General features: G+C 34.9%; 1 protein-coding gene and 1 pseudogene across 1 annotated transcript; both read left to right on the forward strand.

Annotated features, from left to right (window-relative positions):
* The first annotated feature begins 17,585 nt into the window (after positions 1-17,585).
* On the forward strand, positions 17,586-18,063 carry LOC113782529 (protein SRG1-like). Its single transcript, XM_027328419.1, has 2 exons — positions 17,586-17,590; positions 17,691-18,063. The coding sequence occupies exons 1-2, from the start codon at positions 17,586-17,588 to the stop codon at positions 18,061-18,063; spliced, it is 378 nt and encodes a 125-aa protein (XP_027184220.1).
* Positions 18,064-18,960: 897 nt separating this feature from the next.
* LOC113782530 lies at positions 18,961-20,604 on the forward strand (annotated as a pseudogene).
* Positions 20,605-26,919: the final 6,315 nt, after the last annotated feature.

Consider the following 26,919-nt stretch of genomic DNA (forward strand, 5'->3'; position numbering starts at 1 on the left):
TTAGCCATGACAAAAATACTGACCTTGTCATAAAACAAATCAGAAAATTTACTTTATATATATATATATTTATTTATTTATTTATGTGGAGACGTACATTTTTCAACCTAAACCTCTCAATGAGCCTTCAGCTCCCCATTTGTTTTTCTCAGATTTTAATTTATTCATTCATCAAAATATCATTAATGCTTTTTGTTTGGGTTAAATCTAAAAATATTGTTTTATTAGTTAAGTTTAGTTTCTAAAAGTAGAATAATCCAAATGTGGCATATCAAAAATAGGAAAGAGTGCCAATAATTGTGAAATCTAAATTTCATTTTTTTAATTAATCTTACCAAAGTAGCATATGATCAGGTTTGAGGTTGGTTAATTTACCAAAAATTAGAATATACAATTAAACGTTATGAACATAATATTAAGGAAAATTTCCAAAATTCCTTTAGTCTTTTATTAACCTTAACAAAAGTAAGTATGTTTGTCCAAGAACTATAACATGTCACTAAGGAAACATCTTTCGAATATCTAAGTATATAAAGTGTGATTTGAATCTGTGGTGCTAAAATTTTGTGTCATCTTTTACATTATCTCTAAAAATTTCAAAATGTAAAACCAAATTTTAGTAAAATAACTTTTACAACTAAATATCAGTTATACTATTTACACATATGACACATATAAAGTGTGCCTTGATCACGATTTGATATCAATTGCAACTTGGAGCTACGTGTGTATATATATATATATATACATACTAGTAGGGGTGGGCTGTGCTACGCACAGCTAGTGCCCATTGGGATGTACTCATTGGTAGTAAACAATCTGGAAATCCGAGATGCAGAATAATGAACTGGAAGGTACAAAAATAAAGCATTAAACGTTCATCCAAAGAAGCATATTACAAAGCCAACAAATAACTGAACAACTAAATAAAAGAGCAATGCAGACAAGAGTTCACCAAGCAATAGGAAAAGGAGATGCTGCACACTTTGTGTTCCTTGTTTTATGGAAATGACCAACGAGGAAGCTATGAGAATAGACAAAATGAATTAAAGCTTTCGAGCTTTAATTTGCTTCGTCAAATGTAGCCTTCTTGTTTACTGTTATAAAAAATTTCATCTAAAAAATTAGTCAATGGTGAGAAGTAAACCACTCCATTGATTCATGGTCTAATCTAATGGTGAATATATGATGAAAGTACAAAAAACAATTGATCAAGTGGTTGAAATTTATACAAAGGACAACCTAACTCTCAGCAAATAGTAAACATCCAATCATGGCAGGTCATTGAAGGAAGTAAAATACTGACCTATGACTTGTATAGATTGTTTGAACGATCTAATGGTTACAAAAGGAAAGTAATTATCCATTGCAAATCCAGCAGCCCAAAGTTAAGCGAGATATCAAAATTGTTTTAAAAAAAGTGAAAAATCTCAAATAAATTAAAACCTTAAAAGTTGCTTTATGATTAAATACTGCTTAGCTACAAATGATAATTCTTTGACTGTTTCATTTTAATTTTATAAAATAGATTATATACATCTTCCCTAGTACACACTTGTAGTCTTATTGCAAAAAATCATGTTTTCATATTCCTTTTTAAATATCAATTAGAGATATGATTTATACATCTTAATATTTTTCCCACACTGTAAAAATATAAGTTTTAACATATATTTTCCAATAAATCCTAGACAAATAAAAACCTAAGAAATTACTTTCTAAACACATAAGGCTCATAACTAGCATATTTGTTTTTATTTTTTGTGCCATCAATTAAATCATCTCTTATCCAATCTCTATGTATTATGAAAAATTTATTAATTTGTCATATCTCTTCCTGTCACTAATCCAAGGAATAAGGAGAGTGTTTATAAAATTAAATAAAGGCGATGCACTTATATATGCTTTGTCAATAATTAACCTAGCATTTTAAAGCCCTTCTCATGATGTTTATACTCTCATTAGAAAAAAATATCAATTTTGGTACTTATTTTCCCTTAAAGTATAAATAATTTTAAAAATCTATAAAAAGAATAAATAAGGTTGCATTCTGAATATTAACCTTGCATTTTAATGCTCAAGTAAGGACAAAAATATTAACTTTGCATTTGAATGCTCAGGTAAGGACAAAGTGTCTAGGTAGAGAATCTAATGACTTAGAATAATCATTTCCCAACTTTATTTTCACAAGAAAACGCTCAGTTTTTCAATAGATTAAATTCGCTCATATTTAGCATTGTCATTATTTAAAAATTATTGGCAACTTAAGCATGCTAATTTCAAAACTCTACCTTCAAAATAGAGTTTTAACTCTACAGGAGTACAAGGAAGAAACGAGCAGGGACAAAAAATTATTAGAAGTACCAAGAATTTTTTGTCAGTATTGTAGAGTAGGCAATTAAATAGCAAGAAAAATAGTAAAATAGTCAAAGCTACAGAAGCAAAGCGAAAATTGAATCACAAGCACAAGACATACAAATTATTAAATATAATTCAACAATCGAATTTGACAATCAAAATTAAGGCTCAGATTATTAGTTAATAAAACTTTGCTAAAAGAAAAGCACAAGCATTTGAACTCAACAAATAGCCCTATAGATTCCAAATAAGAAGTGTAAAGGACATCAAGTTACTCTTCTATGACTCACTTATTTCTCCAATTAGCAGCAAAAATAAAACAAAATATTTTTGAATAACTTAACAGCTAAAAAGAAGCAAGAAATACCTATTATTCAATTCATGGTAGAAAGATTTGTTTGAATTTGTTGCCTCCTACAATAACAACAAAAATTCATTCAGATACTTACAAAATAAATGAAAAAGCATAAATCAAATATTGTTTTTGATGAAGAGAAGAAAAATTAAAAGAAATCAGTTTTTAGGTTAACTATTCTTCTTTGTAGCAAGGGTCAAAGACGCAGAAGTTAAAAAATTTTAGACACAGAGACTATCTCTCAACAGTGAAGAAAAATACTTTCCTAGAATTTCTAGTTTTTAGAAATATAGGAAAAAGTCTTAAGAGTTTGGGATTATCAAGCCACCAAAAGAGAAGCAAAAAGCAATTAGGTTATGCTACACTCAGTTTTCATAAAATAGAAAAAAATGGAAAAGACCCTTAACATAAGTTTTGAAACTTACCAGTGAATTCAATGCAGAGAAGAAGAAGAATCTGGACAGCAAGTTGAGTGACAATGTTGAACTGCTTAGATTGCTCTAAATTCCATCAAATGGCCAACATTTGATTCAAAATTAAGCTAATTTATTAGTTTTAGATATCAATAGAACATGAATGCAGCAATTCTTTTGTTTAAAAAACCTTCAAGAGATCCAAAAAACACCATCTAGATTTATTGTTGCATTTGCAATCAACCTAAGAACTAATTATCCCAAGTTTCGGACAGACATTTTATCAAACACTTGATAGCCATGCCTATGAGATTTCACACATTCAACCCTTTTCTTATTAGTCTTATAAACCGAAAGCAGTGTCATACTAAAACCATGTTTTGAGATCATGAAGCAAATATAAAATAAGCAATCATGGTAAGGGATCAAAAAATACCTGAGATAAGTGATAAGAAAGCATCAAAACATGGAGTAGTAATACTTGAAGTGGAATTGAATTTGTACGAGAATTTCAGAAGAACAAACTAAGCTACAGTTGGACTAATAAATGAAAAAAAAAACAGCGAACTTTGACAATTAAAAGTAAAGCTCGAATTTGTTTGTCAATGCCAGGCGAAGAAGAAGAGCACAACCATGGCTGCAAACTCAGTTGCAGTTCTGGAATAATATATACTTCAAAATGCCATCCGAGTTGCCTCACCAAGATGCAGCTTAAATCCAGTTAGTATCAAGCCTGAAACACAACTCATGGCAACAATATTGTATCATCACAGCCGAAAATGAGAATAAAATAAATTCACCTATTTTTTATCTTCATCTGTTGTGAAAATCCGACAAAAAAATCAACACTAGAGTCCAACCAAAACGAAGAAAAAACAAATGTTCAAACCAAAAAGGAAATAACAAAAAATTGTACTTCCATATGAAATTGCACATACCGAATCAAGAGGGGAAAAAAGCCAAAACCAGAATGAACGAAGGTTAGAGCGAGAGTATGATTAGAGAAAGAGACGTGCAAATACAGAAAAAAGGCAAGGGAAAAAATTTTCCTGGAAATTAGTGACGGGATTTTTATATCAATACAAGTTTAAATCCGATCTTATACCCGTTAAACTGCAAGTATACAGGCCAAAATTGTAATGTAGGGTATGTATCGGGTCGATCCCACAAGGAGCAAATTAACCAATTACTAGATCCTTGTTTTCTCTATTATTTAGACTGATGAATAAATTTGAGCAAAGAAAGTATATTGCTATAGCCTACAAATCTAGTTTAACAAATGCTAAATGCAAATGGAGAAATTTCACTCAAGGAAGAATCTAGGAATGTAAATTCCACTTATGGCATAAACAACACAAATGAATGTATTTACCTCTTATTATTATTCTTGTTTAACCAGAGATTCATTTCCAAAATTACCAAGTCTCATTTTCATGATGAAATGGCCTAGAGTAGTTCAGTTTTTCCTATTTTCATGATGAAATACCAGTTCTACTCTATTTTCTTTCATGAAATGCTAAGTAATCCACTTAAGTGTATCTCTATTTTCATGAACATACAACTTAAGCTCTACTCATGTATTTCCATTGTTACTACCAATTCTCATTGAACAATAACAACTATAAACATGCTATTGGTGATCAATCAATAATAAGTAATCACAACTGCACAAATAGATAAGTTAATACAAGATATAACAAGTGTAAATCACATTCAATTCATATTATTTAGCCATAAGTTTTATCTACTCCGTAGATAAAGAAAACTAGCTACTTATGAATGAAATAAAAATCAAACTCACAAGTTTATTAATGCAAAATATCATAAAATACAAGTACAAGAGAGATAAAAGAAAATTTAGCCAATTGATGGTGAAACCCTCCAATTTCTGCTATGTTCTTGTATAAGATGATTACAAGTGAAAACTCCAAATGCTTCTCAAAGAACTCCTAACTAGAGAGAAAACTATTTACAAGAAGGAAAACTAGCTATGTAAGGTTTTTTTTAGCTTCTCTCCTGTGTCTCTGCATAAAAGGTGGTAGAAAGACACATTTTTTTTCCTTCATGATTCCAACAACTCAGTTTTTGTAAAGAAAGTCAAAAGAAATGTTGTTTTGACTTGTCAATAACTCATTTTGTCTTCCCTTTTGTTGCAGAAGCATGTGCCACCGAATTCACTCACTCAAGATAGCTGGAAAGTTGTATGAAAAGTGAGAAAAAACGGTTGTGCCACTTGAAGAAGAGAGAAGCAGATCCGAGCCTCGGATCCGAGGGGTGAAGATCGATCAAACCTCGGATCTTATCGATCCGAGACCTTTTTCTGATGGATCTGAGCTCGGATCGTTTGTCCTCAGATACACTACTCTAGAAGTACAGACGAGGGCTCGGATCGCCCTTTACTCATACGGATCCGAGCTCGGATCCGTACTGGTCATTTTCCAGTTTTTCATTTCTTTTCCTTTTTCTTCATTTTTGCTCCTAATTTCTTGTGTACTTTATCCTATGGACGATCCTTACATTTCCTTCATCTCGTGCATAAATTTCATACATCAATATCCTTCACAATTTCACAAAATTAATGCATTAATCCACTCATTTATCAAGTTTTGAACACTTAAACAATATTTAAACAATTGTCACCAAAAGAGCTCAAATATGGCTTTAATCTTCTCAAAACAAATCAAAAGTTCATGCCAAACTTGTACAAAATGTACGCTAAATATTCACTTATCAAATTTTCCCACACTTGAATCATTGCTTGTCCTCAAGCAATTTCACACATAACTTACCACAATGATTCAAGAGATAAAACAATATATATACATTTGTCAAATTTAATTCCTCAAAGCCTAGAAACCAATCATTGTGTCATTTCTCAGATTACACTAAATACTCATAATATTCAATTAAATAAAAATAATTAAACCTTAATTTCAACAAATTCAATTCAATCTCTCATTCTATCCTAATTCCACAAATAAGTAAATCACATAGTCAATTCTATGGCCTTCTTCATCCCATGACTATCAAAACTTAACAGTTGAGAGGGATTTATTCACACTTAATTTTACTTAAATAGTGAAAACGCCTTTTTACGCGAAAATCAACACTTTTAGGTGAAAATTCCCGGTTACTCAACATTTCACTTATTCAAATTGCTAAGCATACTGTTAATTTCAATACCTTTTTACGCGAATATCGATATTTATAAATGCCAACCCCTGGTTACTCAGTATGTGAATCATTGGAGTAGAAAAAAATAATATATATATATTTTTTTATTTTTTTTACAATCTTTCTTTTTCCTCTAAGCATAATTAAAGAAAGAATCTGGCCTTGTCTTGACTATATCAATCACTTACTTATAAAATTAAGTAAAAATGAGAAATATCATTAAACATGCAAAATTCTAAGCATAATTTTTCTTATTTAACCGAATATACTTTCTAAAATGTAAAAATCCTAATTGCATAATAATTCATTTCAAGTAAAATGAGAACTAAACATTCCCCATATACATATAATATTTTATCCAGTGGAACAATTAGATACTTAAAATTGAACATTTTTTGCCATTAATTTGAAATATTGGAAAATATTTTAGAAAAATTTTGACAGAGTTTTCCCATAAAAATGGGCAAAACTCCCTGCCAACAACCTCATTTTCATGAAAATTAACCTCATGACAATATTTTCAAATATACTTCCAACATTTTTAAGCCATAAACAATCACCCCATAAAATAATGCATTCCAAAACACAATCACCCCATAAGATAAAGTAATCCCTCCCCTACACTTAAAATTGACAATGTCCTCATTGTAGAGGAAGGTAAAAGAAACTAGTACTCCCCTCAATAGAAGTGGTGATGCAAGTTGAAACCATTAATCCTCCCAAACATCAAAATTCTGTCCAAATTGAAACAAAAGGGTACGAAAAACCATAAGTAGCACAAGATAATCCAATATGAAAACTACAAAGTTTAAACCGAACACAATAAAAGGAAAATAAAGCAACAAAAGATGTAATCAGCTAAGGATCTTCATAGCTGATCGAAACGAGGGTCTACTGCCTCCTCAGCTCCATGAGGACCATGTAAAGTACCAATATGCCCCTCCTCATGCTGAGGCGTCGGAGTAGGTGACCGACGGATACTGAAATGATCCTCGATAGCACGAAAACGGTGATCATGTCTGTCGAGTTGCTCTGTCATCATCCGTTCCGTCTGGTCAATGCGCTCGACGACTCGTGTCTCCATACAGCAAATGGCATTGAGGAGCTCTTGCCACTTGGATCGCGGCGGAGGTGGTGGTCATGGAACGGGAGGAGGAAGAGTTTGTTGTGCCTCCCTCTCTTGAGCTTCCGCTTGTGATTCAGTGTGAGGTGGGGGCTGAGCAGATGATACGTTCCTCGATCAACACGTTTCGAGACACGTAGCACATTTGCCCAAGGATCTAGCGAGGATGTCCAACGCTTGGAATTGCGGGATCTAGAACCAAACGGACGACACGATTTGATTCAAGACGGTAGGACGACGACTCCAATGAAGGTGGATACTCCAGGGGATAGGTCGGTAGAACAATCTAGGACGAGACGCAAGACTGCTCAAAACCCTTGCCAAAGCAAGTAAAGGGGTCGAATCTCTCTCTCAAAAAGAATCGAAAATATGCAAAACTTTATTGATAAAACGTCTACCTAAAACCTTACAAAGCAAGCCTATTTATAGGCTAAAGTGACTGAAACCCTAAAGGGACTAGGAAAGGGAAAAGTTGGCCAATGGTCTTGGGACAAGATGGGCCGGCCCATGCTCTTACTTAAACACTAATCAATTGCTAAATAACTACTAAGGCCTAAGGCCCTATTCGGCCAACTTATTTGGAGGCCCACTTGACTCTTCATGGGCTTGGGTCATGGTGTAGATAACCCGATTAAAATCCTTCAAACCTTCGAGGTCTCTATGAGAGTCTTGAGTTAAAGCCGCTATCCATCTCGCCATCCGTGCACACATCAGTCCCCTCCTCTTAAGAAGGATTTGTCCTCAAATCTGGATGGAGATGAATGATACTAACAAGAGTTGCCAGTTTGACGCCTCAATTCTCCACATATTGGCCCTCTTTGATTGAATAACACTTGCACATGTTATGATTAATATAATTCAGTGCACATGTCTCTTAGTCAACTTCAAGGGCCTCTCGAACAAGGATATTCGCCAAGGTAAGAAGGAACGTGTGTAAGGCTTGTGAACGTTCCAGGTTGCAACGCAAAGCTCTCTAATTTGTCTTCGAGTATGGGCATTCACGTGCACTTGATAACGATGTTCGTTGTAACTAAAAAAGCCCCGAATCTGGTTGTGCAAGATGGTACAGTTCGACCCTAGGCATTGCTGAATCGACTCAACTTTCCAAGCTGGAGGTAGGACACTGAACCACCCGTGTTGTACACCCATATAAACATGACCCAGGGAGGTAGGGGTAGCATTCGGATTGTGGTTGACACATTTGTGTGCATCACCCAGCATAAGCGGCAACAATGAAGTGAGACGCATTCCTTTTAAATCACATACATTTGCGCCACATGCATCTGGAACAAGCACGAAATCAGGTTGCAACTCTTTAGTCATAGTTGGAAAATTTTGGCCAGCTACAAACACAAAATAACCTTCAACTTGAAACAATTCAGAAATTGGATAAAGAAATAAGGGAACGTTATTAACTAAATAGTAAGAAGGTTTAGAGCAAGATTTAAATGTGAGAACTCCCTTTGACACTTCAATATTTCTTCCACCCATTGATTCAACTTGAGAGTCCAGTGCTAGTCCTTCCTCGTCAAGATCTACGTAAGAGCAACAAGAGTTAGTGCTAGTAACATGCTCAAAATAAGGCAAAGGTGATGAATGAACCATAGGTAAAGGACAAGAAGTAGAATCTGGAATTTCCCTTTTAAGATGAACTAGAAAAAAAGAGGGCCTATTATTTTTCTAACGAACTCACCTTTGCTTTGTTTAGCATCTCTTCTTTTGTGCAGATTACACAAAGTCAAGTAGAGTTGGTTATGAGTTTAGTAGGATTACTTGATTTTCCTCGTTGATTTTGGTTATTTCTCGTTTTAAAAAGTTTAGGTAATTAAGATAGTTTAATTGCATCCCATTTGTTAGTAAGTAAGGCCCAAAATCTTTCTTAAGTATGTAGGGTAGTTTGGTCAACTTTTGGATTAGGGTTAATGCTTGTAAGGGCTATAAATAGCCCCACTTCCTCTTTGTTTGGGATGAGTTTTTGACTATTAAATACAATTAGTGAGTTTTCACTTTCTCTTTGGCAAGAGAGTTGCCTTTGAATACTTGAGAATCTTCTCAAGTTATTCACCCGAACTTATCAATCGAGTATCTCCTTGATTGTGGCGTTCTACTACCTCCAATTTGGTTCGTTAATTCGAGTAGTTACGCGTTGAAATAATATCAAAATTGTTCGTGACTTCTAGGGATTAGTTGGGTCAAATTTCCGCTGCCTAAGCCATAGAGTTTTGGTTGTCTAGATCGGGGTTTCACATCAGCAGAAGTCAAGGTTTCTCCAGTGTCTCGAACCAGAGCAGCTCCAAAATCGGTAGGGATACTCAAAGATTTGATATTCAGAGCACATACTGGTTGAATGATCTGTGGTATAACAAATCCCACAAGTTGCAGCAGCCATTTTGTCTATAAAAAAGCTTAGTGAATCTGAATATTGATCATATCAGAAAAAACACAAGTTTCATTTCCTTTCTGTGAGGACTCGCAAAACTTTACTTATTTTAAACTCCTGTTACTAACTTATTTAAATATTTAATTGCCCGTTTGCTCCGAATATTTTATTTCAAACTTTTTAGACCCAATTACATGGAACTATGACTTACTTATATTTTTAAAATGACTTGTTTCAAAATTTAATTTTTTGGAAGCTCGTTAAGTGAGAATAGTGAATGCGCGTTTGGAGACAATAATCGATTCGAGAGGATAATAAACTTGAAAAATTGGAGACTTATACATTAGTCTTAAAATAGGTATTTTTACGTTTAAATACTCAAGTATTAGTTAGTGATACTATCGTTATAAGAATTTATTAGAAATTTCACTCTATCGCGCATAAATCAGAGTTATGAGTTTCGCACGCGCGATTATTTGATGGAGTTAAGACCTTTATTTTGAGGCTATTAAGAATGAATAATAATAGTATGAATATAAGTGCATTAAAGGTTTAGTGCACTAGTGAAACAAACACGAGAGAAATCGAGCATGAAACGCGCGCGTACGCGCCCTATTCCTAGTTGACTTTTGGAGCAATTCTTGTTCACAAATTTATAAGCTTCACAAGGAAGCTTCTTCATCAGAAACGTCATTTCCTTTCTTCCTTATAGCAGCTGAGCTTCACCAAGAAGAAGAAGAACAAACCCGTCATTATTCCACTTCAAATCTTGCACCTTTTCTCTCTAAAATTTACACACAACTTGCAAATCACTTGGAGATCAACCTAAGCTAGGAAAAGGGCTTGCTTCTCACGATTTTCTTTAGCTTCCAAGGACCGAAATTTTCTGTTTTAGTTACCTACAAAGGTAAACAACGATCAACTTCTTAAATCTTGGTTTATGGAAGTTATCTTGCACTTGTGAGCTTATAGATCCACATGGGTAGCTTTATATTATTGAAAATCTTGTGAGTGGGTTTTATGAAATCCCACAATGGCTTGATGAACTGATTTGATGAGATTTGATATTATTTATGTTGGATTAGTGTTTAATCTAGTGAAAATAAGTTGTATTGTGGAAGAAAGCTCAAAGGAAGTGAAAAGGGAATTTTACCCTTTTTGCCCCTGCTATTGCCATGCACTTTGGTGCACTTTTTTGTGGTCCAATTGACTTATTTTTTATGTAGATGTGTAATATAGGTTGTGTGGAAAATTTTCACAAAAAATTACGTGATTTGGATGAGTAAATGTTGAGATTTCGAAATTTTACCAAAACTGGAATTGTGTCCCGTATTGCTCTGGCAGTGATTTTCAAATAGCTATAACTCTTTACTTCGACTATTAGTAATAGAAAAATTTGAAACATCTAACCATCGTTTATCTGGAACACTCACAAGTATGCATAAAGATAGGCAAAAATTGGATAAAATTCAACAAAATCAAACAAAAAATTCCAACAAAAATGCCTACACTTGAACTTTTCCAATATTATATCAATATACTATTCCCCCCACACATAAATCTTACATTATCCCCAATGTAAGAGATAAAGAATAGAATACGAAACAAAAGGGACAACGAAACTTTCCAGATAACTGTAGGGGCCGTGGACAGTTACGGGTGAGGGCAAATGATTGGGGAGCTTGACGTAAGTTGATGGTTGGCAGCGGTGGAGTTCGAATGAAGAAGGATGGAAGAAAGAAAAAGAAAAGAGAAAGAAAATGGAAAATGAAAAGGAAAAGGAAGAGAAAAGAAAAGAATTTTTTTTTAGAACCACTGCGTTAGGCGTGGGCACACTAAGATTGGAAAAAGAAATCTGACATTGGGAATTGTTTTTTGCAATTTAACGCGTGCCCTCCTTGCGTGGGCATGCCAAGATTTGGAAAAGTAATCTGATTCTAGGGTGATTTTTTTGCAAATTAACGCGTGCCTTCCTTACGTGGACACGTCAAGATTCCTTGACCTGCCTGCGTTGCGAACAATTGAGGTTTTATCAACATTACGTGGGCACGCCATGTTTTGCAAAAGTCTCCTGACCATGAGGTTGAGACTTGCAAGATTAATGCGTGCCCTCCTTGCGTGGGCACGCCAAGATTACCGTCTTGGTCATTGTGGAGGAAAATATCAAGATCGACAAATTTAAAACAATGAACAACGAAAAAAATAAACAAAACCAATATTTGGGTTGCCTCCCAAAAAACGTCTTTCTTTAATGTCTTTGGCTATATATTGTCATGTTTGTTCAGGGAGGATAAAATCTTGTAGTTCGTTTCAGTGTTTTATTCTCGATATAATCCTGATAGACCTCGTAAATAGAGTAATCCTTGAACACACGAGCTACGGTTTTCCATGGACTAGTAGATGGCGCCAAACAAGTCAACAATAATCTGAATTCTCCACTCACTTCTCCATCACGTGCATTTATTGGTTCAAAATATTTTGTCATCGTCACTCTTGAACACACGAGCTACGGTTTTCCATGGACTAGTAGATGGCGCCAAACAAGTCAACAATAATCTGAATTCTCCACTCACTTCTCCATCACGTGCATTTATTGGTTCAAAATATTTTGTCATCGTCACTCTTAACCTATTCCTGTCATGAAATTCAAAATTTTCTGGTATAATAAAATCAATCTCACTAACAGAAATTGAAGAATAAGAGTCAGGAGAATACTGATTAAGGAATGGAGAAAATGTCATTGCATTTGGAGATTGTTCACAGGATTTATTCACTTGGACGAATTGATATTGCGGTTTCATTTCTTGCACTTCAACTTCCTTTTCAACTACATCTTTAGATCCATTTTCTTGAAACTCTTGCAGTTCCATGTTATTTGTCCGGATAATTGCACTCTCATCTTCTTCAAGGTCGATGTTAGTCTATGAGAGCAATTCTGACATCGATGATGGCTGTTGCTGTTGATATTGATGTTGAAAATCGATTGGGTCTGGTGCATAATTAAAGTTGGAGTTGTCCCACCATCTTTGATCATACCCATTTGATTAAGGGTCATGCCACGTTCAAGATTGCGGTGAAAAACCTCCAAACTTATTGAGATAGGCATTTAGGTAATCTTGATATTCAGAGTACATACTGGTTGAATGATCTGTGACATAACAAATCCCACAAGTTGCAGCAGCCATTTTGTCTATAAGAAAGCTCAGTGAATCTGAATATTGATCATATCAGAAAAAACACAAGCTTCATTTCCTTTCGTAGGAATAAAATCCAGTCTATGACCAAAATACGAAATGTCAGCAGTCATAAACTAGTAAAAAAAAAGAAATAAGAGAAAAAAATATAGAAATAGAAATAAGATGAACTCAAAAAGAAAAACAAATTAATCAGGCACCAGTCCCCGACAACAGCGCCAAAAATTAACAGGTGTCGAGCCTGTGTAATAATAATTACCTATTCAAGAAAAATATAAATTTTGTATACAGCGGTGAGTAGGGTCGAATTCACAGGGATTGGGGATAATCCGTTTCTTCCGGAGTCCGAAGTATGGGGGATTTTTAGAGAATATAAAATAACTAATTAACTAACTAATGAAACAACTAATAGAAATAAACAAGAATTAATCAATAACCAATACGACTCTAGCCAAAAGTGTAACTTTTCAGGTGAAATGCTTAGTCTTTAGCCATTTACGTGTTTTGACGCGGACTCCAATATTGGCTAAATGAAGGAGCCCGGTTACTTAGCCATCATCGTTCAAAAACCACATACTCATAGCTATTTTCGTTTTTTGACGCGGAAATCGACACTTATTGTAAATATCTCTGGTTACTAGGCAACGATACTAGCGGAGTTTAGCCAAACATGATTCAAATAAGCCTCAAAAATAAAATTAAAGATCACACCAGCCCACTTCAATTCTTAAATATGGAGAATTAAGATTAATAGTTAAACCAATTTTCATAAAAATGCCAAACAAATATTTACAATATTTAGAGAAGTTAACCAAAAAGTGCAAAAGTCACAAAATTTCAAATATTCACCAAAGAGATACTCTTAAACTTAACCATGTCATACCTAGCTCCTTAGCGTATAAAATTTTAGCAATAGAAAAATTTGAGACATCTAACCATCGTTTATCTGGAACACTCACAAATATGCATAAAGATAGGCAAAAATTGGATAAAATTCGACAAAATCAAACAAAAAATTCCAACAAAAATGCCTACACTTGAACTTTTCCAATATTATATCAATATACTATTCCCCCCACACATAAATCTTACATTATCCCCAATGTAAGAGATAAAGAATAGAATACGAAACAAAAGGGACAACGAAACTTTCCAGATAACTGTAGGGGCCGTGGACAGTTACGGGTGAGGGCAAATGATTGGGGAGCTTGACGTAAGTTGATGGTTGGCAGCGGTGGAGTTCGAATGAAGAAGGATGGAAGAAAGAAAAAGAAAAGAGAAAGAAAATGGAAAATGAAAAGGAAAAGGAAGAGAAAAGAAAAGAATTTTTTTTTAGAACCACTGCGTTAGGCGTGGGCACACTAAGATTGGAAAAAGAAATCTGACATTGGGAATTGTTTTTTGCAATTTAACGCGTGCCCTCCTTGCGTGGGCATGCCAAGATTTGGAAAAGTAATCTGATTCTAGGGTGATTTTTTTGCAAATTAACGCGTGCCTTCCTTACGTGGACACGTCAAGATTCCTTGACCTGCCTGCGTTGCGAACAATTGAGGTTTTATCAACATTACGTGGGCACGCCATGTTTTGCAAAAGTCTCCTGACCATGAGGTTGAGACTTGCAAGATTAATGCGTACCCTCCTTGCGTGGGCATGCCAAGATTACCTGTCCTGGTCATAGTGGAGGAAAATATCAAGATCGACTAGTACCCAAGTGAGAAACGACAAATTTAAAGCAATGAACAACGAAAAATATAAACAAAACCAATATTTGGGTTGCCTCCCAAAAAGCGCCTTTCTTTAACGTATTTGGCTAGACATTGTCATGTTTGTTCAGGGAGGATAAAATCTTGTGACTCATTTCAGTGTTTCATTCTCTATATAATCCTGATAGCCCTTGTAAATAGAGTAATCCTTGAATACACGAGCTATGGTTTTCCACGGATTAGTAGATGGCGCCAAACAAGTCAACAATAATCTGAATTCTCCACTCACTCCTCCATCACACGCATTTATTGGTTCAAGATATTTTGGCATCGCTACTCTTAACTTATTCTTGTCATGAAATTCAAAATTTTATGGTATAATAAAATCAATCTCACTAACAGAAATTGAAGAATAAGAGTCAGGAGAATATTGATTAAGGAATGGAGAAAATGTCACCGCATTTGGAGATTGTTCACAGGATTCATTCACTTGGATGAGTTGATATTGGGATTTCATTTCTTGCATTTCAACTTCCTTTTCAACTGCATCTTTAGATCCGTTTTCTTGAAACTCTTGCAGTCCCATGGTATTTGTCCAGATAATTGCACTCTCATCTTTTTCAAGGTCAATATTAGTCTATGAGAGCAATTCTGACATCGATGATGGCTGTTGCTGTTGATATTGATGTTGAAAATCGATTGAGTCTGGTGCATAATTAAAGTTGGAGTTGTCCCACCATCTTTGATCATACCCATTTGAATACCCATTTGAATAAGGGTCATGCCACGTTCGAGATTGGGGTGAAAAACCTCCAAACTTTTTGAGATAGGCATTCAAATAATCTTGATATTCAGAGCACATACTGGTTGAATGATCTGTGGCATAACAAATCCCACAAGTTGCAGCAGCCATTTTGTCTATAAGAAAGTTTAGTGAATCTGAATATTGATCATATCAGAAAAAACACAAGCTTCATTTCCTTTCGTAGGAATAAAATCCAGTGTATCACCAAAATACGAAATATCAGCGGCCATAAACTAGTAAAAAAAAGAAATAAGAGAAAAAAATAGAAATAAAAATAAGATGAACTCAAAAAGAAACAAATTAATCAGGCACCAATCCCCGGCAACGGCGCCAAAAATTGACAGGTGTCGAGCCTGTGCAATAATAATTACCTACTTAAGAAAAATACAAATTTTGTATACAACAGTGAGTAGGGTCGAATCCACAGGGATTGGAGATAATTCGTTTCTTCTAGAGTCCGAAGTATGGGGGATTTTTGGAGAATATAAAATAACTAGTTAACTAAATAATGAAACAACTAATGGAAATAAACAAGAATTAATCAATAACCAATACGACTCTAGTCAAAGGTGCAACATTTCAGACACGGTTTATTCAACTGATCATCGATGCAAAGATAATTCAATTACTCATTAATAGATTGGTTATAGTTGTAATACACACGATAAACAACCAGCCTTTCCTTACTTTTTTTATAATCAAGGTACGACCGTTAACTATTTCTCTAACCAAAAAGTAACCTTAGGTACGACCGTAGGATTTAATTTCTAGATTGCATTAAAAATTAGAAAGCCCAACCCTAACTAACGAACACGTTACAAGGGTTTGTTTAAATTAGATCATGCGTTTTCCTAACACGGAACCAATCACGCTAGTCGCCACTGGTATTAATCAATTGAACAATTACGGATTCAATCAATTAATCTGGCAGTAGATTATTAGGTTAATTTGAATATCGGGCCCTTGACATTTAAGAAGTTAAGCTAGAAAACGTACAAATACCAATGAATAAAAGAAATAAGTTAAATAATTCGATCTCACAGATATTTGGAATCGAGTCTTCAAGTTGACCTTCGACTAGATGAGGAACTTAGCCACGCCTCATAGAGAAATTTCCACGCGAATTAGTAGAATTCGTGAATATCAAACTTTGTTCTTAAAACAATCTAATATGTTTCACGCAATAAGAGTAAAGGCACGAAGAAGGAATTATCTCCTGTCTTCCGGTCTCGGGACGAAGACGAATAATGGAAGAATCTCCCTAATCTAAACAATGACTAGTCCCTCATCTCGTTGGTTTTTCCACCGAATAAGGAAAACAAAGAGATAAGGGAACTACTGAAGTTTCCTTCTTTCTTGTTTCCTAATGCTAGTAAACTACTAGTCATGAAAGGAAAGGCATTGGTTTAGCACATCTTGGAGCCGGATTTGCAAGGATTCTCAAGGCTTCTCACGTGCACGGCATTTTCTCAAGAAAGTCACCCTTTTTAATACCTTTCTACTCCACTTCCTGTAATTAGGTCCAAATACCAAATATAAGTATATTTCAACAATTAAAACAATATTTGGCAAGGACAAAAAGGAAAATTAACCATAAAATTAATAACAAATTATGCTCTTTCAGAAGAAACTCTCATTAGAAAATCTTACGAGATATTTTATTCACATAAATGAAAAGAAACTAAAGAGAGGGCTCGTCATATGAGAAAAGATTAGAAAAATCTGATCTCTCTCCCATAGAAGAGTTGAAGGAGAGTTTTAGTTAGAAAATCTTTTCTAAAGAAAAGAAAGAGAGAAGGACGATGGCCTAAGATATTTTAGGTCAAAATCTTACTGATATTATAAAAGATGAAGTTGAACAATAAAAAATCACAAATTCACCGCGACAAATGTTTACAATGAGCTTTATTGAAATATCTTGATTCACTGTGCAATTTGAAAATAAAACAAATCAATTACGATTTTAAGTTCATTATAATATACATCTAAATTTATACTTAGACTTAGGTATGCTAAGTTCTCCTTATAGTTTATATGTATGTTAATCAATCCAATAACACTGCAAAAAAAGAAACTGACAATGAAGTTTGTGCGCAAAATTTACTTTTCTTTTGTTATGATACTAAACCGATATTATGCTAGTTACCCTTATATTCCTTTAAATGTTATTCGTTCTGCTACCTAGGGAAAGTCTTCAAGAGTACTCTATAGAGCTCAAAAGTCTTGCCTTGAAGATTCTCAACCTAATAGCAAAAGCATTAGGAATGAAGCATGAAGAAATTGAAGTGCTTTTAGAAGAAGGGTTGCAATCCATGAGGCTCACTTACTATCCTCCATGTCCTCAACCTGAGCTGGTCATAGGCCTCTGCCATCACTTTGATCCTGTTAGCCTCACCATTTTACTTCAAATCAACGATGTACAAGGTCTCCAAATCAAGGAAAATGAAGCTTGGGTTCCTGTTCTTCCACTTCCTAATGCTTTTATAGTCAACGTTGGTGATATCCTAGAGGTAAGGATTCGCAAAAATATAAGGCTTTATTGTGAATTGCCCCATTGACAAGTACATGCTTTTCAATTTGCTCCATCGTTGTTTGTTCTAAGGGTCAGTCACACTCTGCTCTGCCAAGCTTTGGGGGTAGGCACACTTTTGACTTTACTATTACGAGCCTTAAAATTGTATACTTGGCCCCTTGAAAACTAGTCAAAGATAAATATTAACGTCATAAGAAAAAAAGTGAGTGTAAGGATGTTAATGCCCTTTCATTTCTGAAATGATTAATAATTTATCATTATTACCATTTTGTTGCTAAAAAATTTATATCTTCTCTATAGTATCTAATATACAAAAAATCAAATTAATAAAACCAAAAAAAAGCTTTTTCAATTTAATATCCTTAAAGTCTTTTCAAATTCATGTTGAATTAATGTTCTTTTATCTTATACATTGTTTTCAATTTATTGGACTTTAAATCTAATAGTAATAATAAATAATGTAGTAATAAAAAAATAATATAGTAATAACAATAAATAAAGTTGGCAAAATTTTGAAATCATCTATAATATTAAAAGATCTTTACCACTTAACAGTGTAATATTTTATTCTTTTAGTATGTAAATTGTTAGAAGAATATTTTTGTTATATTTTGTTTGTCAGATTAGTCAACTATGAATTACTTAACTAAATTTTTAATAAGGACTAATATATATTACATCTTGACTTAGAGGAGAATAAATAGAGATTAAATTAAAAAATCACTTTCTTCACCAGTAAAAGGGCATTAATAGTAAACTATATATAATTTCATCAACAAAAGAGCAATATTGTCATAACACTCAATTTTCTTGACAAAGTTAAGATTTCAAACATTGACAAAGGTAAGATTTCAAATATTCACTAGATTTCTGGTGGTGTGAGGTGCATAGTTTTAAGGTTTAAGGTGGTAAAGTATTAGGAATGAAGCTTGACATCCTTGCCATCAAGGTCCTTGAGCAAATGACAAAAGCATTAGGAATGAAGCTTGAAGATATGACAATGCTTTTTCAAGAAGGGATGCAATCAATGAGGATGAACAATTATCCTCGGTGTCCCCAACCTGAGCTAGTGATGGGCCTTCGCCCCCACTCTGATGCTGGTGGGCTTACCATAGTGCTTCAAGTCAATGAAGTGGAAGGCCTCCAAATAAAAAGGCTGGAGCTTGGGTTCCTGTTGTACCACTTCCTTATGCATTCATAGTCAATGTTGGAGACATTTTAGAGGTAATCATGCTCAAAATTCTTTCTCCCAAGATGCAATGTTAATATGAACAATCTCTTCAAATTGCTTTTCTGTTTATATAATTACAACATCTATCTAGTTTTTGGCCTCCCTTATGAGATATTTTCAAATTGGTTTCTACAATTATGAACATATATGGAAATTAGAATGTCCTTCCCATATTTTAATAGGATTCAAGAGATAATCTTTCCGATTATGATTAGTATGCCTACACTAGGTTGATGTGTAAGACTAATTATCAACTTGCACCGCCCAGAAAATGAGGCAAGCTCAAATTGTAGCTTTCATCCCAAAATTTAACTTTTGACAAATCTGTGCCTAAACTTCTAACTTTGGCTACTTTGTCAGAGTTAAACGAATGTTGTTTATTAGTAGAATATTGACTACTTTAATAGAACACGTATCTTTATAAAGTCAAAAAAAGCATAAAATATATGGATGAAAAGGTCTTATATTGAAAAAACTTGGGCATAATAACTTCAAAATTAGTATTGTACATGCCCTTACACCCCACCCTCCAAATTATTGCTTACCTGTGATGTACGAGTGGTAAAATTCAAACTACTTTCCTTTCATCGTTTTGAAAAAAGTACTTGCTCTTTTCCCCAACAAATTTGTTTGGATTTTCAGAAAGGAATTTACTTTTTGTCTTGATTTCAATGCTAATTACACGAGTTACTTACAAATCATGTCCTGGATCTATCAAGGTATAGCTTCTGAATTCTATCTCCAATGTTTTTGGGGCATAACAGTAGTTATAGGTGGACTCACAAGATTACCCTGTTAACCATATCCTATTATTGAGCCTAATTGAACTTTTATGAGAATGTATGCCACGTAGTACATAGTTGGGAATAATGTGACGTTTTTTTAACTGAGATGCAGATTGTGACAAATGGGATTTACAAGAGTGTTGAGCATCGGGCAACTGCGAATTTGCGCAATGAAAGGCTTTCCATTGCAACGTTCTTTTCCCCAAAACTGGATGGTGACATGACTCCAGCGCCAAGTCTTATCACCCCTGAAAATCCAGCAATTTTCAGAAGAATTAGTATGATTGACTATTTAAAAGCGTTTTTTCCCGTGAACTAGATGGGAAATCATTCATTGACGCAATGAGGACCCAAATCGAAGACTTTAGGCTCTTAGTCCCTTTATGATTTTTCTCTTTGAAACTTATGTACACTGTTGATATGGTGTCCCTTCTTCATCGCCTCCCCCAACTTTCATTCACCACAATATGTATAATTGTTTAAAAATTAATCCTGTATACACTGTATATGCTATTAGATTCGAATGCATGACAACTAATATTAATTTAAATTTAAAATTCAAAAGTTGAAACAAATAGTATGCATTCAAATTTAATACTGTATACATTTATTAATGTATAGAAAATTAATCTATTTTTAAATATGAAAGAGAATGATGAGTAATTGTATGTGCTATCAACGACGTATTAGAAGTCACTCTTTATGCCAGATCTTGATAAGGGGAACCAAAAAAAAAAAAACTCTTTGCTATTTTACCTTTTTCCTCTAGTACTTATTTTAGGCACAATTATAAATCTTTGAATATATTGCTATTCCATAAGTACTCTTTGTATTAAATTCAAATTTTGGGTTTTTCTATTATGTCCTTAAAAGTATAGCACAGAATAAGCATATAAAATAGAAAGGATGGACTCGCTGTAAATTTCAATTATTATTATTTATTTTTTGAATTATAAAATCTTGTTCAAATAAGTGAAAAATAGATCCATCTTCTATTGTGTGTCCTGAATAGAACAATTCTTAAAGTTTTAAACCTTGTTACTTGACTACATCTCAACCATCAATAATTTGCAAAGATTTGCTGATTAGACAATTATATACCAAGTATCACTCCGTTGCGTGATCCATCATCGAGGTGATTGACTGAGGCACGACAATTCGTCCTTGAGACTTCATCTTCATGGTTTCATTATTCAAAGCTAGAAATGAAACCATTCAATGCTATAGGTCACCTAACCATAGGGCAGCATAGATGCCAACTTTATTCACTTTCATTGGCATGGGAATTAAGAGATGGAGAGGGGTCACGATCGGTAAGTATGCCCGCCCCGTAGCTATAGAAATGGGGCGGAGAGAAATGTGGAGTGGGAGTAGGGGTTGCTGGAATTTGTCTCAATACTATCCCCACCTATAAATTAAATAAATTAATTAAAACGTAACTATATTTGTCAATATCTATGTACAAATTATATAGGGCAAAAAACCTCAGCAACCATTAAACTATTGGTCAGATCATATTTTGACCATCAAACTATTTTTCGTCAATAATTTACCACCAAACAACTTAATCAGTAAACACGTGACCATTTGATCAATAATTGCTATTAATATGTGAAATTAACACTACACGTGGCAAAGCACAGGTGCAATTTTGTCCACCAACTATGCAGGAGCTGCCACAAACGCCTTAATTAAGCCCAATCTCCATTTTATTACTGCAATTTCACCTTAGGATTGGAAGAAAGAAAAGAGAAAAGGAAAAACATAACATGGAGACGCCATCTGAAGGCAGCAGCAAGGACTCCATGACTGCCGTCAAACAGGTCCGACAACAGCTAGAATCTCGTGTGGAGGCCTTACACAATGCTCAGCTACACCTCATCGCCTCTCTCCAAAACTTTGTCCCTAACCTCGTCTCCTCTCGCAACCTCTCTCTCAAAGCTATCTCTTCCTTCAACTCCCGCCCCTTTTCTCCCTTTCCCAACCCTAACAACCTCAACCTTCCAAATTGTCCCCTCGCATTCCAACTCTCTCTCAGGTCCCTAACTCCGACGCCAACAAGTTTCTCATCGATGACACCGTTGGGCCCTTCTCTCTTGTCAGGTCCATGGTCGCTATTTGCTTGCTCGAGAGTGTGCCCTTTACCACAATTGATTCCTCCACAGTTTGAGAAAGCTTGAGAATGATCAGTTTGCCATGCCCACCAAGCAAGCTACGCTCAGGGACCTTGGAGGTGAGTCTGGGGCCATTTTGGTGGTGGAGATGGCCTTGCGCTCCACGGTCGAGGAGAATGGGGGAGTTGTGACCTGGAGGAGTTTGTGGTCAGTGGCAACTCCACGGTTTTGAGGAATTTGTAGTTGTGGGGGCAACACATAGTTGCTGGACAAAATTGCCCCTTACTTTGCCACGTGTAGTGCTAATTTCATATATTACTAGCAATTATTGATCAAATGGTCGCGTGTTTATTGATTAAGTTGTTTGGTGGCCAATTATTGACGAAAAATAGTTTGATGGCCAAAACATGATCTGACAAATAGTTTAATGGCTGCTGAGATTTTTTGCCCTATTATATATAGTAGGGGTGGTGGGGATTTGTATCGGTACTATCCCCACCTATATATATATATATATATATATATATATATATAGACACACACACATACACATACAGACATATACATTATAATTTGAAAACTCATGATATCATGATTTGTGTGGTAAAATGATGATTTTGTTATTTTTAGTTTACTGAAATTTTTTTTTTTGTGTATTGCATGTTTGCAATAAGATAATAATAGTAGCAGATATTGCTTTTAGTTATGCTAATAAATATGGAGAAATATTTTTAAAAGATTAAAGTATATTTTAAACTTAATTTCATGTTGAATTTTAGTTAAAATTTCAAAAGATTGATTTATACAGTTATTTGTTGATATTATATATGAAAAATTATGAAAAAAAGAAATTTATTTTGAACCACCCATTGGGGCACCCTTATTGGGTAGTGGGGTGGGGGCAGGGGGGATAGCTTAGGGTAAGGGGAAGTTTTTAAAGCACAGGAGGGGAGACGGGAGAGGGTTCTCTAATCCCAAATCCATCTCGTTGTCATTCCTAGTCACCAACTCTTTAAAACCTAGAAATTTTAGTTTTCCCTCACATAAGGTTTGAAGTAAATGTTAACTTCTACCTCCAAAAAAAATTCTATAAAAACTTATTATAAAATTAAATGTTATTTGTATATACTGTTTTTCGATCAAAGTAATTGTTATGCTTCCTTCTACATAGGTAACATAGCAAGGCCGGTATAATTTCAATAAAAAATTTAAGGATAATCTAAAATTTGGATAAACATCATGAAGTGAAGGTGATGAACCATTTTCATGGACAATAGCTAATAGAATCTTAAAAGTCAATTTTGAAGTTTGGAACGACAAAACTTGCTTTCTTCATGTGCCCAAGATGAGTTTTTTTAGATTTTGATTATCAGATTTGGAATTTTTTGTATCTATTCTGTGACGTCCCCACTTCTTCCTAAGGCGAACCAAAGGGTATCGGCGGGATGCCTGCCCAACTCTCGCCAGGACACGATACAATTCCAGTTCAAACTTAAAGGATAACAACTAATAACGAAAGTCGAAATAAAGACAAGAAGCCATTTTCATACATGAATATTCAATCTTACATCACAAGTTTCAAAATACAATCACTTTTTCAAAATATACAACTTCCAAAAGATGTCTAGTCAAATACACCCAAAACCCTAATCAAAAGTGCCTTAAGTCGACTTCTCCACAACTCTTTCCATCTCGGCCCCTGCTAAGAAAAACAAATCTAATGGAATGAGCTAACGCTCAGTGAGGCCAAGAAAACATACAAACACATAATTCAAGTAGCAATAGCATTTAAGCGAGAATAAAGCTGTAACATTCAAGCAATTCACAATTTTTAATTTAACACATTCAATGAGGATACAGGAGCTCTTAGGAGATAGGTTCCACTTTCTTTGCCAAGGTTCGATCAAATACCTCCCCGCGATGACACCTCATCAACCAGGCCGGCATTAAGTCCGTAGAACTCCACTTTCTTCACAGTTTCGTCCATCATTTCAACCACACCGGGCCCGCAGTTCTAGAAAAGGCACTACTACTCGAGTAGGCCAAGCGAGATCTCTTAACAGATCAAGCTTACAGTTATCTCATGGTTCACCGAGCTTCTCGACCAAGCCCTTGCTGGCTCGAGTCGTAAAGTCGACCAATTGAGATTTTGGGCGTCCCCCAGTTCAGTTATAGGTCGAGGAGATTCTGTGAGAACCCGTAATTTTCATTTTCTAGGTTTTAGAATTTTTCATGGCTTGTTTTCTGCATTTTCGTGATTAGAAAAAAATCTAGATGAATTTAAGGAGCAGATATAATTTTTAGATGATTTTTTCTAGTATCAAATAGATTTTGAGAAATTAAGAGCGTATACCGGACGTGGGACCCACTAGTGCGAAAAGTTCGGAAAAATTCGGCCAACTAGATTAAGTTTTGAATATTGGAATTAAGTTATCGGGTGTTAAGAGATAAGTAGAGGGTGCTAAGTGGATTGATATGAGAGAGACAAGTTAGGTAGATAGTTAATAAAAGGTGACAAGTGTCACCATTTGATTGGGCTTACCTTAAGACCTTTCTTACCATTGACTTAAATAACCAAAAATGACCCAAAAATCCTCACAAAAATCCTCCTTGAAGCCGGCCCTCTCTTGGTCTCTTTCTCTCTCTCTTACTCCAAGCATAAGGAAGAAAACACTTCAATCTTATTCCAAATCATCAAAACTAACCATCCAACCTTGAAATTACTCCATAAAACCTCTTCAATTAGAGTTAGTGAGTGGATTTGTGGAGTTGTTTGGAAAGTTAAGGTGGTCAATAGCTCTCTCTCTCTTGTTCTTAAGGTAAGTTGTGAAGAACCACCCTCCTCCTTTAATTGATGCTTAAATCATGCTTAGTGGTAGTATAAGATGCAAGTTTATGGATTAATTTTTGATTTGTGGTTGAAATGATGAAGTTTTATTATTTTTGGGGATTTTTCTGTTTTAATATAAGCATGATTGTGTGGCTATCTATGATGATTGGATATGGTCTATAATGACTTAAGGAGGTGGGAAAAGTGATTAATTGCAACCAATTTCTGTTTTGGAAGAAAATTGAAAAACCTAGGGTTCTTAAGGGAGCATTCTGTCCGAATTTTTAGGTCCTAGATAGAGGCCGAATTGGCCTTAGCTCAAAACACGAAAGTTTTAGGTAATGACATTTTAGAGGTGCCTACAAAAGTTCAGGTCAATCGGAGTAGTGTAGAATGAGATAAGTCAAAATTACTATTGCTGTTCTGGTTTTACCCGAAATTGAGAACTGCACCTGTAATTGGTTGTTTTGGCTGGAATTGCTTCCGAATTGGTTGTTGAGGCCTTCTGATGAAATTTAGCCCTGTTTCTTAGATTTCAGTTGGTTTTTGAATTTCTGGATTTGGACTTGTAGAGCCTGAGTTATGATGTTTCCGCTAGAATGCGTTTTGGTGAATCTGTTTTACGTTGTTGATGAAGAATCTTGCATTTTTGACCTGTTTGCACTCAAAAATGGGTCGAGTGACCTTCTGTGATGTTGTAGCCCTGTCTTTTAGCTTCGAGATGGTGGGTCTTGCACCCTCATCCGATAAGCGTAGTGAAATTTGTGCCATTATCGCAAAATGAGGACAAAAACTGTTTTTTTCAGGGCCAAAGCTAGTTACATTTCCGAAATTTCTGGTTTCCTTTAATGTTTGTATATGTTTATGGAACCCTATTGGGGTCATGTTTGGCCTTGGTTTATGACTCGTTATCGAGTCTTATTGTATTTGTTTGCATGTTTTTAGGGCGTGACGGTGGTGCACAACGTTCTTTTGACGGAAGTGCATGAAACCACATTTGCTAGCGTGGTGAGTGTACTACTCACTTGGGGGTTAATATATGGCTTTGCTACTTGAACTTGGTGCTTTGAATGTTAATTGCTTGAAGTGAAAGTGTACTTTATCACTCTCACTTATTGTTTCGCATGTTATTGGAATGTTATATGAAATGTTATATGAAATGAAATACATGGCTTGATGTCGTTTGGACGAGTCTCCAACGACTACAAATGTTATCAATGAGCTCAACCCCATTGGTAATTGATTGAATCGAGCCGGCGAGGGCTTGGTCGTGGCAATTAATGTGCCTTGGGGCAATGTTATATGGAATCTTGTAGTATGATAGACTCTTGATTCCGGTTTACTCGAGTAATACCACAATGCAAGTGTTTGGATTTCGGGCCCGGTTGGGGAATGTTAGGTGGAAGGAATGGAAGTAAAGGGAAGTCTACGGTTGGTTACTTTTAAACATTGACGGAGAGTCAATGAGATCCGATCAAGAATGCAAACGAGGAAAAGGGCTCTTGAGAGCCACCCGTATCCTTTTATCCTCATTATTGATGTGTGGCTTTACTTATTTTGGTAAATTGGACTGTTAAGCTTGATGCATCTATGAACTTGGTTGCTTGAGTTGTATTCTCACTGGGCAATTAGCTCACCCCGTTCCTTTTGTTTTCCTTACAGGAATATGACTTTTTTTGGAATAAATCTTGATAGATGGTTGCCGAATGAACTAGATGAATGTATCTTTTGTATTGTATATGAAATGGGACCCTAAATGTATCATTAGGGCCGTTTTCACTTTTGATTTGGCAAACCACATATGTAGTGACTTTTGTATCACTTTTAAATGCCATTTTGGCTTGTAAATGCTTAATGTTATGTTGTATATGTATTTCAATGTTTGGTTGGGTTCGGACGGGTCGGTTACTATTCATGGCCG

Source organism: Coffea eugenioides, chromosome 9 (assembly GCF_003713205.1).
Source record: "Coffea eugenioides isolate CCC68of chromosome 9, Ceug_1.0, whole genome shotgun sequence".
NCBI classification, from domain to species: Eukaryota; Viridiplantae; Streptophyta; class Magnoliopsida; order Gentianales; family Rubiaceae; genus Coffea; species Coffea eugenioides.